Here is a 14614-nt window from a genome sequence, read left to right as displayed (position 1 = left end):
CATAATAGGTTAATCATTTAGATTGTTTATCTCTTAATATAAATAAAAATATGCAGTCTCTGGATGCGAATCCCATGCAGAATCTGTGGGATCAAGCATCCCAGATAACACGCTCTAATATTTTGGAAAAGTACTGCAATTTGGCATTGGAGTTTAAAAGAATCGCGAGTAAATATACGAAAAACTGCAACAGATTTGTTTATAATTAACCTGACGATCATTAAAAAATAAATTGCAAAATAAAAATGTTAATTTGAGACAGCTTTTATGTTGAAAATGTTTATTTTTTAAAACATTCTTCGATTTTTTGCGGTATAATACTTCTTTAGTCTACCAAATATTTTTCGTCGACCTTTAGTTACCAGCGCTTTTTTCTTTTTCTTTCACCTTGTCGTCCACATTCTTCTTCGATGTTGCCTAAATTGCACGGAGTCAGCTACGTGTAATAATTAGGGACGTCTATCGACTGAGGTAATTTTTCACCCTTCCACATGATATCGATAAAAACTTTTGGAAATTATTTTAAAAACAATTACATCGATGTATTGCCTCCTTCTTCTTTTTGGTCTCATGGTTTTAGAAGAAACACCAATATGTCGATGTCGTGTGCAGAACTTGGCTCAAAATTACGAAACAAAAGGTAGAATTGGAAATAGTCATCTTGTAGGAAAGCTCTTGAGACCATAATGAGGTAGCAAAAATACAGGAGAAGATTTTGGTTTTCTTCTTTTGTTTGCAGTACCAGATATAATTCGGATTTAGCGATGGAAAAATGACAGTCCAGATGACATAAGTCTCTGTACTGTGGACTTCTAACAACCCTGTTAGAAGGCCCAATGTCAAGTTTGTAGCAGTCAAGTTTTCTTTCGACATGGAACAGCACACTTGCGTTGGGTCCTGTCAAAAGATTCATCTCAGAAGATCGATAAAGATTACAGGAAGAAATGCCACCATAATTTCAGTTAGTTTTTTTTATCCCTACTAACACAATATTCCGAAAAAATTAAATATTTGTCACCTAGCTAGCGCGAACAGCCAATAACAGTAAACTCCACGTATGTCAGGCTTAGAGACTTAAACATGAAAATTTGTTTCCATTTTCAGCATATTAGTCTGTGGCGAATCAGAAGAATAAGTAGTATTACTTGGACTTTAAAAATAACTTGTTTTAACCACTGATGAAGAAAAACTAGTGTTCTTTTTGAAACGTTCAGAGATTTAAATAAATACTGTATCTTTTTATAAACTAAGGTGTGTAGAAAGGAAGTACTTTGTCTCATTTGACAGTGGCCATACTTTTTTATGTCAAATGAGAATGTCTTTATCTCTCTTGCTGTATTATATAACACTTATCTTCTGTTCGCTTTGAGTTTGCTCTACAGTTATTAGTTATTAAAGTGTGCAGCTATTAACGTTGCTCTTTCAATACTAGCCTTGGGCTTCTGTATTTAGGGAGCGTATTTATATCCCAGTGATAATATTTGCACACTTTTTTTTTTTTCTCTTGTCCATACACTACGATGAAGGAAGGGAAATAAATTGCTTTTTGCAAAGGTACATTTTTCTTCTTTCTCCTTAAACTACCATCACAACGATCATCATTAAGTAACGCCACTTTTAAGTGGGTGGCTCTTTTTGGTTTCTCGTGTTTGATGTGCTCATGAAGGGTAATTAACCTGCGCAATGTTTTCATTAAGTGGGTGGTGACAGCAAGAAAGATTTCCTTCTTAGGATCTTATCACCTTATGAAATAATGTTTTATTGCTGGTTAAGAAGTTCAATTAATTGACTGGTAGAGAGATAATTTCCTGGGAGAATCTCTGATGATTAGTAGTGTAGTTCAGGTACTTTGTTATAGTGAATGGAAAAAGGATTTTCCAAATAATTTATAACGTTTCGTGGTCCAGCCAATAAAAAGAAGTGTGAACTTTGATCTTTATGAATGTCAAAGTTTAAACTTTAGTTTTATTATCAAGGCAATTATCTATAAGATGCCTTATATTTTATAGTATTAAGCTGTAAAATATGAATTTAAAATTTGCAATAAACGATGTAAAATATATTAATCGTTTAAAAATAATTTTTATTATATTAAAGGAAAAAATAAAATATGAACAGAGAAGAAACTGTAAAAAATGTATAATATTATCACAGTAAATTAATGGAAGTTCGTGTAGTTTTCGAATATACAATGAATTGAATAAAATACGAATCTCCAAGTGTGTCAGTATGTTAGGCAAGCCAATCTTACTGCTAGAACCGCCCTCGTGGGTAGCACAGTTGGCAGGAACGTCGTCCTCCCCACACCGGGTGAAGATGACCTGAATTTGAGTCTTGTCGATGATGTGAGAAATTTTTATGGGTCTTTTTAAAAACGTGGCCGAGTTAGTCGGTCTCAGGTGAGGGTAGTATGGTTTTCATCCAATAAACAAAAAATCGACCACAGAACACGCAACTTACATACACCATACACGGAACAATGTGGCCTTAGTTGCTGATGCTCCTTAAAGAAAAAAAAACCTGACAGAACCTTGGATATCTATCTCTCTATATGAGGTAGTGTTTACAAATGCCATGGAGACCCACTTTCGGATCTTTCCATTGCCGCGTTTAGCCAGCCCTGTTTTACATCTTCTGTCTAATATTTCACAGGTGAAATTTAAAACAGAATGAAAGCATTCTTGGCAGGTATTTGACAGATTAATGATTCTTGAGGCGGATCAATCTCGAAATAGCTTCTTCTCTAAGTATGTTTACGTGTCTTTATAGCTGAAGTGTGAGAAACAGAAGAGCTGCTTTATTCCTTGGGTGCATTTCGCACTATCGGTTATGTAATGAATCACTGTCTCAATACATCACGGTCATCCTGCCAAATATCAACGTAAAATGGTTGCGCAGTATTGGTAAATACTGTGCATACAACGCGAATCAATTTTAAAATATTTCTTGGACTGAAATTGAACGCTGAAAAATAACCTTTTTTTTTTTGTAATTAATATAAAACATCTCGTAGTCTTTTGTGGATGACGTTCACTTGCCCGTTTTAATTGTTTTCACCTGAGGATAGAGGAATATACGAGTAAATCTTCAACCCTAAAACAGCTCAGAATCAAATTCCAAGTAGCCCTTATTTTCTCTGGATATAAATCCACTAGAATTGTTTAACAAGCTGCATACAGCTTTTACAACCTTCGCCGTTCCTGATTTTCAGGTAGCGCTGACGTTTCCATATCCAGGTCGTTGACCCTCCCAATACTCCGAGAAATGCTACAAAATGTTGTCTCAACATCAGCGTCTAAAATCAATGGGAAACTGAGCTACCAGTACACAAAAAAATGGATAGAGATGGTCTTGTTAACAAACGACCGCCCCAGGGATTTTCTTTCTTCACGTGACTGGATCGCTAGAAACATGTATCATGGGTTTACAGGATTAGGGAGTTATTTAGAGGAAGAAGAGGAGAAATATGATAGGAAGAGGAGGTAATAGAGATGCAGAGAAGAAGAAAGCTGACGAAAAGATAGAATGGGAAGGAGAATAAGGATAACAGAGATGGAATAAAGATGTGGAATAGAAAGTTCAGGAAAGAGTGAGTTAATAAAGTCCTGGAGAAGAAAGATGGTAGAAAGAGGGGGGGAACAAGAAAGATGGTGGAGAAAAAGATGATAGAGAAATGTAATAAAGATGGGAAAGAGAGACCTGGAGGCGAAATATGATAGGAGGAGGAGGCAATAAAGATGCGGAGAAGAAGAAAGCTAATGGAAAGATGGGGAGAATAATAGAGAGATGGAATAAAGATCTGGAATAGGAAGTTGAGGAAATAGCGAGTTAATAAAGACCTGAAGAAGAGAGAAAGAGGGAGAAAAAGAAAGATGATAGTAAAGAGGGTGGATGTGGAAAAAAAAGGTGATAGAGAAATGTAATAAAGATATGAGATAGAGATGATAGGAAGAGGGATATAAAGACCTGTAGGAGAAATATCATAGGAAGAGGAGGTAATAACGTTGCGGAGAAGAAGAAGAAAGCTACTGGAAAGAGGGAATAAAGATGTGGAGGAGAATAAAAGAGATGGAATAAAATAAAGATGAGGAAAGAGGGAGTTAGAGATGTGGAGAAAAAAGATGATAGAGAGATGAAATAAAGATAGAGAGCGCGCAATACATACATATGTTCGCGCATGCGTCAACCCTGTGTTATAAGCGACACCGTGTCCTGCCCACCCGGTAATGACCAACGTTTATAAAAACGAGTCTCTTCTTCACGAGAGTTTCCTTTAGTGTAGTTGGATGGCTACCATTTTAACCACCGCTAATCGATTCGCTTCCTGCTCGCCCGTTATTCGACCGGCGAGGGCTTAACTGAACTGTTGCAATCAGCGCAGATCGTATCTGGTGCTTCTCAAGTTCAGTTCTCGAATGTAATAAATAGGAAATTATGTCGAAGCTCTGCGTAAAAGAGGACAGAGGTAACCTAAGAAGGCAGATGTTGAGTTGGTTGTAAAACCCTTTTTATGCTTCATTAAAAGATAATGAAGTTGTCTTGTATTCTTAACACGTTATGCTTTAAGAAGTTGGAGAGATCATCTTGCAGAATGAAATAATCATCCCCGGATTGACTCTTGGGAGCTGGACACGATGAGTATAATTAGGGTTGTAGAAAATGCTGGTTGGTGTCAAAGCTGGAGCAAGTATTGCTTCCATTAAGGAAAAATATCATCCGGAGGTGACTTTTATGTCATTGTCATCCACCACCGTCATATTTTCACCACCAACTTAATGTTCGACTTTTATGGAGACAATGAAATAACGCGACAGGCAGTCGCAGCTGACATTTCGCTATGAGAACGCTAAATTCTAAGCGAAAACCTTGTTTTATAAAGTGATAAAGAAAGAGTGGCTTATTTATGGCAACTGAGGTAGGCAAAACAAACTTGGAGAGTATTTCATCAGCGACAGGTCTACACAAATAGAAAGCAAGAGGGAGTTTCTTTCAACAACCGGCGTTTTATTCTTCTTTAGAATCAATAAGTCTGCCGGAGAGAAGAATCATTAAGTGTAAAGGAAAATTTTTACGATATTTCGTCGGATTAACAACTAATCTGCAATGATTTTTAAACTGTTTAAAAGGATTTGGAAATTACAGATTGGTACGCGAGGTTAAAAAATAAATGTGTATTTCATACGCAGAAGTATGTACATGAAAATAATGCGTAAAATAACAAAATCGCTAAAATAATATACAGTAAAATGCTTAGAACTTCTGTGATGACAAGAAGGTACACCACAATGAGGGAGTGTACATGGGGAAGATTTATTGAGAGCTGTGGCAGATGCAGGTAGTCCAGCTCGAGATTCTGGCGGGTTGTCCATCCACAGATGGAGGGGGCGACCGGTGTTGAATGGCATCTGTTCACTCGGTGATGAATCAGCATTGGCCAGCCTCTTGATTGGTCTGCAAAATAAGTTTTAGGGTCGATCTAGTGGGGAGGATGTGCTATGAACTTGTCCCATGTATGGCTGTAATATTCTTGCTGCCGTATACAATGATGGTGGTGGACGGATTCTTGAATCACCCTGGACGGTTCTTCTGCAGGATGTGACAAGTACGGGTATCTTTTGATGATGGCTACATTCGTAGTAGGTATGCCTTGGATCGTAGTGCTGGGGGCTCTTGTGTGTGTAATTGAGGGCAAATCAATCTAAGTACATGACAATATAATTGCCAATCTTTATTGCGAGGATTCAAAGGAAAAAGAAAATATGCAAGTAAGGAATACGTCTATCAGTTATGTAAACAAAATAAGTGAAGGGCAAACATCGTATGCTATGATTGCCATATAAGAAACAAGAGAAAAAGCAAAGCCTTGTAGAAGAGAATGAAGAAAAAATAAAGGTCCTTGAAGGCGCTTATATCGAAGCGGGAACAGAATGGATGGGTTTATGATAATAAAACGAAAAGACTGTCCCATAATACAGGTGAAAGTGTTGCTGAGGTTATTTTGAATTTCATGCGAATGCGGTGCAAGAGGGGTATCCAGACGCTGAGAAATACCTAAGACGTTTATATTAAAAACAATGATCAAGGTCCTGAATGTGCACCATAAGTTCAAAACAGCTCAGGATTTGTTCACCAACCTAGAAGTCCATCTCGATTTAGCATATCTGTATATCTTCCAACTGGAATGTGACCAACATAAGCTAGATACCATTTTATGGTCCGACGAAGCCCAATTTTTTCTTCATGGTGCTTTTTACAACAGTTAAATGTTTTGTGTAGGCTGAAGAATCCCGCGCGCAGCAACTAACAAACTAAAGTGGCTATCGCTTCGTGTTCCAAGGTGTGTTGCAAAATATTAGCATTCCACCAGCGTTGTTTTCACTCTGATTTCCTTTTGCTGCATACATTGATGTAATTGATTAATACTTGATTGAGCAAACTTCGTTAGTATGCTCTTGAATGGATAGAGATATGCGGGTATGTTGGAAAATGTTGTCATTCTGGACATCGGACAAAAAGGGACGTTAAAAAAAAAGGTGATATTTCAACAGGATGGCGTTTTCCCCCTCATTTCTTTTCCAAGGAGTTACTGCATTATTACAGTACTCAGTGAGCAAAAGCCTTCGGTACAAAACTCACCAGATAAAAGAAAAAAAAATTGAAATAATTCCTCAATTTAGAAATGTAAATAACACGTGCACAATATTGTCTCAAATTTGTGCAGTGACAGTTCTTATCCAGATAAATAAATGGTTTTCTATTGATCGAGTGTGATGGATTTCTTGGGTAGAAAGAGTTAACCTTGTGCACAAGCAAGCAAGCAAATGAAAACGGATGACAACAGTATCGGGAGATGTTATTTATTGGTCTCCATCCTTTCGAGGAATGAAAGACATTTCTTCGTCCGTGTGCTGGAAGGGAAAAATCTATCTGTAACCAAGTCAAACCAAAATGCGCTTATGACGTCTATGTGGGAAAAGGAATGACCTACTTTGTCTTGACAAAGACGTCTCTCTCTTTATCCGCTGTGATGACTCGTTTGTTGCTACGTTAGTCTCCAGAGGGAAGCCCACCTTGGTTGCTGTCTCTTTGGATTGGTTTGAATGTTAATCGCTGGTTAAATCCAATGCGCAGAACTCTGTGCGTGGATAATTGGAAAACAAAGGTATTTTAGAGTGTTGCGTACTAACATGATGCTGTTGCACAAACTTGTACGACTGTAGAATTGTTAAATTAGGCAACAGAAAATACAAGATGGTGGCCCTTCCCTCCCTCTCCAAAGAATTGTCCGAATACTTTTGGCATTCTTGTTCTTCAGTTTTACGCACATTTGGTCCGACACATTAGAAAACAAATGTGTCCTTAACTTTTGCATGTGAGTATAGGGAACAAGTGCAGAGATATTTCATTAAATAGTGCTCATTAAACAATTTTCAAAGTGCAGCAAACATTTTTTGAAATCATCCACTTGCTCATACTTTAATGCGAAATACAAGCTTAGCAAAATCCTGTAATTTAAAGAAAGAAAACAGGAGTAGTAGTTAATGATTGGTTTGTGTCTCAAGAGAATTATTATTATTAGAGTTAAATGAGGTTCTCTCTGAGTACAAACCTGGGAGCTTCGCTTGATACTAAAATACATGACCTTTATTTGTTTTCCCGGTGACTTTGCATGTTTGGATATTAGTGCCTAATGGAATGTCTGCTCACTGTTAAGAGGGTTGTCAGAGGTACTCTGTTAAGATGCGTACAAGTCCAGGAAAAGGACTGTTGTTACAACAAATCGATAATCCTCAAGAATCGATGTTCATTCTTTAAACATAATATGATAAACTATCTTGAGGTCCAGAAGAAACAACCCCAATCCAATTTTATTCTCGTTGTTACCACACATCTGTGCAATATCTTCAAACTTATCGATTTCTGTTGTCTGCTGTTCAAGACAAGTTTTGCGACAATGGTAGAAAACGTTAAAATTATTTCATTTTCTATTTATTTGAAATCAATACCGAATTCTTAAAGTTTTTTTTTTTTTCTAACGTTAATTTTTAGAAACCAACGCATTCCCTATTCTAGTGTTATAGATAACCTGTAGGATCGATACGAATTAAATTAATATTTTTACTGGAAGATGGCGCCAGCTGTACAACAAACAAATAGTTGAACAAACCTTACATACAACGTACATACATATCCACATACACTTGGGATTGATAGAGGTGAAAAGAACCAGGGAAGTAGAAACCACTAGCAATGTTTCTTTTCAAATAAACACGATTTATTTTTCTTCGTTACAATTTTACTGCTCACGATTCCCTTCTGCCCAGAAGTAAAAAAACAAGATAACTTTGGCGTATCAAATCAATGCCTTGCCCATAGAGGAAAAAACTCAGTGAAGAGTCAACACTTAGCAGCAGCAACCTGAAGGTCAAAAGATAAGAAAAACGTGTGTGGCGAACAAGTGGAGATCATGACAGGAAGTCACCGAATCAGATGCCAAGAAGAACGCTTAAAGTGGCAGAAAAGGGAAAAGAAGAAAGTAAAAAAAAGAAATCCAAACAGGATTTATCTTCTGTTGTTGTTCTGTCTCGTGCAGGGACATCTTTCGGATGAGACGTGAAAAACCAGTAATTAAAAAAACTTGCGTGTACAAAGTTGTTACTCGTGCGATTGTCTCTCTCTTTTGTGCTAGCACGTGCGCTCTGGTCTTCTCCCCCCTTTCAGAAAAAGGAGAGGAATAATTACTCTCTTGGGAACTAAGTTTCTACGCAGAGAAAATGGAAACTGTCTGGTACAGACCAACGGGGAGTAAAAGAAGCGCATGCGCGCACAGAAAGAAAAAGAAAAGGGTAGCGATAATGGATAAACAAGAGGGAGACCCGTACAAATAGAAATAAGCCCGAGGATGCAGTGGAACAGATAATCAAATGGACAACACAAAGGACAGGAAAGACAAACAGCAAATATTAGTCGTTTAGAAAAAAAAAAGACGAGAGATTTACCAGAATGAAACGAAATAGAAAGATCGTTAAAATAAACGATTGGAAATAAATGAACTGAATCCTTTTAACCTTCACAATAATACGACTACTCCAACTTCCAATTGTCCCTCTTCTCGCAATTACCTGTTCAAATTCGTGTCTTTTTATTATCGATGGATAAAGTGACAAAGAAAGAATTTACTGTGGAAACGTGTTGACTGAATAGTTTTTTTAATGGATGAGTTTTCCATATTATTTAAAATTAATTTAACTATATTTGAGGGACTGCTTCTCCTATATTTTACCAACATACTCGCTCTCATCTCTCTATTTAATGAATGAATTCTGCTTGCAGCCGAGTGATAGTTAACGGTTTATAATTTAGTAGTGGATGACTTGCTGTACACAATGACGAACATTGTGCCGAGAAACAGCCACCAAGTGGAGAGCACCCCCTTTATTATTTCGTTATGAAACATGCCGCCACTTGCGAATCATTGTGATTATCAGACGCAGAGGTGCTCCTAGACCTCTTGTCGTTACCTTAGCAACGGACAAATGAAACAGCGGGTCAGACCTTTCGTGGTGGTGAGGTAATGGGAATATGATGTTCATTAATCACTGTCACTTTAAGGGTGGTCAAGTTATCGCTTTTAAAAGCGAGGGAGGGATTGGTTCTTTTAGCTAAGTGGCTGGAAGAATTAGATCTTAGTCTTAAAGAAAAGTTTACAAGTTTCTTCGCACCTCCGAATAAATTCCATTGAAGATGCGAAAGGTCACGGCATCTTATCTGTCTCTATTGATCTATCTCTTCTACTGAATTTATTCTTTTTCTGTGCATGAATGTTCCAGATGCGGTCAGTGATCACAGATTTCTTTTTTTCAGGTTTGGCATCCCCAATGGGCCTCTCTCCCTCGAGGTTCCATGAGAGATGTGAGGTGTAAAGAAGTCTAGACACTCCGAAAAAAAAAACTTCTTCAGATTCTCAGAACTTGTGCGACTTTAACTGGCCCATGCGTCCTATGGCTCCTGGCAGTGAAACCATTTCCATGAAAATGGGCAAGCAGAGCACCCGCGCGTTTAAAGGGACCCATCGTAATCGTATTCCCATCCCCCTGGAGCCATTGAAGGATGGTCCCTCCATGGATCCCAAAGAGAGGGTGTTTCTGGAGGCAGCGGAGAAAGGCGACAAGCCGACCATGGTACGATGTCTCCAGCCTCCAAATCCGGTCAACGTCAACTGCACCAACATCCTCGGACGTAGTGCAATCCAAATCGCCGTCGATAATGAAAACGTGGAGATCGTGGAACTTCTGTTGCTGCAGGAGAATGTGATGATCGGTGATGCTCTTCTTTATGCCATCCGCGAGGGGGTCTACAAAATCGTGGAGATGCTAATAAACCATCCCAGTATTACCGCTGAAATGCTGGCCAACGATTGGTCCAAAACAAGGATGCCCGGAGAGGAGAGCTCCGACTACTCCCCGGACATTTCCCCCGTGATCCTGGCTGCCCACTGCAACCAGTTCGAGATCCTCCAACTGCTCCTCTCTCGCGGTGCCTTCATCGAAAAACCCCACCCCTTATCGTGCGCCTGTCAGAAATGCCAGGAAGGTATAAACGCGGACAGTCTTCGCTACTCCCTCCGAAGGATTCACACATACAGAGCTCTCACCAGTCCTGCCTGGATGTCGCTGACGAGCGAAGATCCGATTTTTACCGCGTTCAAGGTGAGTATCACCAGGTATAGTTCCCCTCTTAATTTCTGCTAATTATAATGTGCTGCTCTCTTATTAATTGATCACGTGACAATTTGAACGCGCAACAAGATTACTGTAATGGTCTCCTGTTAAAATTAATGCTTTTAAGGAGATTATCTTTTCCCGACTACTTCAAAACCCTCCTCCCCACCACCTCCGAAAATGCTTTTATCTAATTGTCCGTCATCTTTCGCTAGCTGTCGTGGGAACTGGAGCATCTTGCCCATCGAGAAAATGAGTTCAAGGAGATCTATCTGGAGCTAAGTAACCAATGTAAGAAGTACTCCTGTGACCTTTTGGACTTGTGTCGTAGCACGGAGGAGGTTATAGCTGTTTTAAATCGATCGTCCGATTCGGACTCCGAGATGGAAGACGAAAGCGAGGAATCCGACAAGCTTACTCTGTCTCGACTGAAGCTGGCGTTGAAATATGAACAGAAACAGGTAAGATTGTTAATGCTTTATTGAAAATTAGTAATTTTCATCCTGGTAGGAGCGAGGAGGCTTCCTTATGGAGACTAATGGTATGAACATTAGCTGAAAAATTAAAGCGTATGTACCTTGTACGCTCGAAATGTGTTTTATGTTCCAACATCCTTGCCTTCGAAGAGGTTGGCGAAATCCTTTTGTAGAATAGTATAACGTCACGACTATACTTCCAGATGCGCTGATTCCGAAAATCACCATAAAGTCTCCATCACATCTACATCAAAAAATAGATCAATGTTTAATGTTAAAATAAAGGGATATATACGTATAATTCAAGTTTTGTAATACAAATGTAAAAAAAATATTATGCGTTCTCTAGAAGTTATTTAACTTCGGAAAAAATATCATAAATCATAGCGAAATAGTTATATTTCAATAATATATAATCAGCATACCACCTGTAATTGTCCTTAAATGTTTGCTACTAAGGGATTTTGTCTTGTATTCCTGCTTAATCTCCTCCCACAAGGAACCAACAGTGATCCTCATCATTACAGGATCCCAGCGACATTGTACCACTTTTCCATCGTTGAAATATCTTGATGAAACCGCTACCCTTGTTTATCATTCACATCTCCCAGATTTCCGGGAAAAAATTCGAGATGGGAATGGAGAAAATGAATTTTCAATAGCCCATGTTTTTATAACACTCGGGTAAATTAGACACCAACAGTGTGTCTAATTTACCCTTCGGTCCTTGACATTCTCTCAGATATGCCAGACAAGCTGTACTTGCTACCTGGGAGTCTAAAACGCTGATGGAACTGATATTCGGGTGACACTCAAGTCAAGTGGACCCGATTTCAGCGAAGTCCGGACGATCTGTGACAGCCAAATCCTCTGCTTGCACCTTCACGATGGTGGGACTTATTTTTTATTTATTTATTTATTAACACACAACTGTATATACATTCTCAAGTTATCTTAATCAATTTACATACAATATTAATCAATTTATATACAATATTTATATACAGATTTATATACATGCTCTTATATATACTGTAGTCTTTCTGTACATTGATTGTGTGTGTCCTGATATGAAGGGTGGCTCCTAGACACAAGCCCATCTCCACCTTTTACTCCTGAGAAAGCTCAGAACGTCTGCAAGACAGGCCTGAAAAAAAGAGCATTATGTCAGGCCATTTCGCCACCAGGGATTAACTAACACCTGGATCCACCATTCTCTGTGTGCTGTAATGCACAAATCCTGCACCTACCGGAAGTAGTGCTATACTGGTAGGTGCCACGATGGTGGGACTGTTACTTATCCTGGGTATAACCCCCATGCACAATGTGGGTGACCACCCAGGTGTGAACCAACGTAAGCAGGGGTCGAGGTGTGGCGCCCACACCACATGGAGGAACGCCACCCCTCTATGTTACCAGGCAGTACTAGGTGGTAGATGACTCTCATCAACCGGTGAAATACCACCACTTTGCTTATTGGAGGCTTGAAGTGGTGGAACCCATGTTTAGTCTCCAAAGCTAAGTTCCGGTCAACCCTTCCCTATCTCTTTCATCATGCAGTATGATCGATGACTTTTGAGGTTATGATGAACACCATGGCGAGATCTAATATTCCTTACATTTCGAGGGTACAGCTCTAAAACGGTGTTCGCAGGCCGGCCGCTAGTTAGTACACCGGACCGAACCTATTGGTAACTCTCTAGGAGGTTTCCGGATCAGCTAGTTTATAATCTTGCTACCTCTACTCTGCCAGATAGTGACTGGAGGGAGCCCGAGTAGTGTGTATGCGGGGAGCATTGTCGAGGCCACGGTATGTCAAGGATCTGGGTATATTCTTACCATGTGTACGGCATATCCAAAAATTTCATTACTTTATACAGCATGTCCCACCCACTTTTTCTTACTATTGAATACACCATGAATTGTCAAAATAATAGAGCAAGCTTATCTGCGAAAAGATCTAAACCTCCCAAGCACTTCCTAATTCATTTCACAAATATACGTGGTCTCAATTCTAATCTCAACGACGTCCATTTCCACTTGCAGTCTGCCAAACCCCATGTACCTTTTCTGACAGAATCTCAGTTATCGGTTGATTCAACTACTGCTCATCTCAGATGCCCAAATTATTCGCTGTATGATTCCTTTCGCCTCAAAGGTGATACTTGTGCATATGTCCGTTCTGATATTCCCTGTCAGAGACTTGTCAATTTGGAATCTCCTCTCTTTGATCTTCTCTGGCTTAAAATCTCTCTACCTCATTGTGTCAAATTCATCTGTTGTCTCTACCGTTCTCCCAACTCCACTAATCACTTGGAACTCTTTGACTTCCTCTCTTTGCAACTTGACTTTCTCCAGTCCAACTTTCCTAACGGAGATGTAATTTTCCTTGGTGATTTTAATGTTCACAATTCCCGCTGGCTTCCATTTTCTAGTCACACCGACCCAGCTAATCGAGATGCTGAGGCTTTAGCAATTACTAATGACCTTGAACAGATTGTTCATTTACCTACAAGAATACCGGACAATCCTAATCATACAGCCAACACGCTTGATCTTTTTTCTCACAAACAACCCTTCTAAGTACACGGTCGAAGTGAAGAGGTCCTTTAGGCACTTCAGATCCCAACTTGGTGATTGTCTCTTCTCCAATGGAACCTTTATCTCATGGCTATTCCCAACCTCGTATTGTTTGGCATTACAAGAATGCAAAATGGGATGACCTGCGAGACTTCTTTTCTTCTTTCGCTCGGTCGGATTAATGTTTCAAAACTTCTGATGTCAACGTTTGCTCAGATCGTGTCAGTGAAATTATTCTTGCAGGAGATGGATGTCGCTAGTGTCGTTGTTAGTACGGTTGACGTTTTAGTATGCTGCATTTCATTTAATATCCTAATGTATTCATTGTGTTTTATTTAATTCAGTTGTTGTGCAGAAATTGTCAGTAAGTTTTTCCCTAACTGGATATAAATTTTAATAGATTTTGTAAACTGTTAATATTAGTTTATTACCTTTGTAATATTGTTAGGCCTAACTCAGGAATCGCTGACTGCCTCGTTTAACCCTAGTTAGTTGTTGGCGCATCGGCTTCTGTGGCTATAATACACCTCCCAAGGTTTTTGCAGTACTCTGATCCAAGCCCGAGGAGGGATTTGAGCCGCGACCTTTGGGTTGCCAGGCAGGCACTTTACTCACCTAGCCCAGTCGGCTATTTAAATTAGGGCGCTGATACTGGATGTGAACGGCTGATTTTGGCAATTTCGGCAGAAATTATAATTGTTACACTTGATATAAATAATGTTGCAAGCACTGGTGTAACTTAATACCATTATAATGACCATATGGATGTCATCCCAGGGCAAATAGCACGTGACTTAACAGCACGTAAATCCTATTGGTGGTAACTGTTCTTGTGTA

The 14614-nt window shown here is 39.2% G+C and overlaps 1 protein-coding gene across 2 annotated transcripts in view; it reads left to right on the top strand.

Annotated features, from left to right (window-relative positions):
* LOC150082070 (transient-receptor-potential-like protein) overlaps nt 1-14614 on the top strand; it is an 80825-nt gene that overhangs the window by 47963 nt on the left and 18248 nt on the right. For both annotated transcript variants that reach the window (XM_090379953.1, XM_090379952.1), the window contains exons 2-3: nt 9865-10709; nt 10937-11182. In XM_090379953.1, coding sequence (XP_090236079.1) covers nt 9993-10709; nt 10937-11182 — 963 coding nt within the window. In that variant the 5' untranslated portion in view covers nt 9865-9992. The remainder of the gene's footprint in view (nt 1-9864; nt 10710-10936; nt 11183-14614) is intronic.

This window comes from Mastigoproctus giganteus, chromosome 8 (genome assembly GCF_048544385.1).
Source record: "Mastigoproctus giganteus isolate SK-2022 chromosome 8, ASM4854438v1, whole genome shotgun sequence".
Classification (NCBI taxonomy): domain Eukaryota; kingdom Metazoa; phylum Arthropoda; class Arachnida; order Uropygi; family Thelyphonidae; genus Mastigoproctus; species Mastigoproctus giganteus.
The sequence above is the reverse complement of the archived record's forward strand: the minus strand, read 5'-3'. Positions and strand labels throughout refer to the sequence as shown.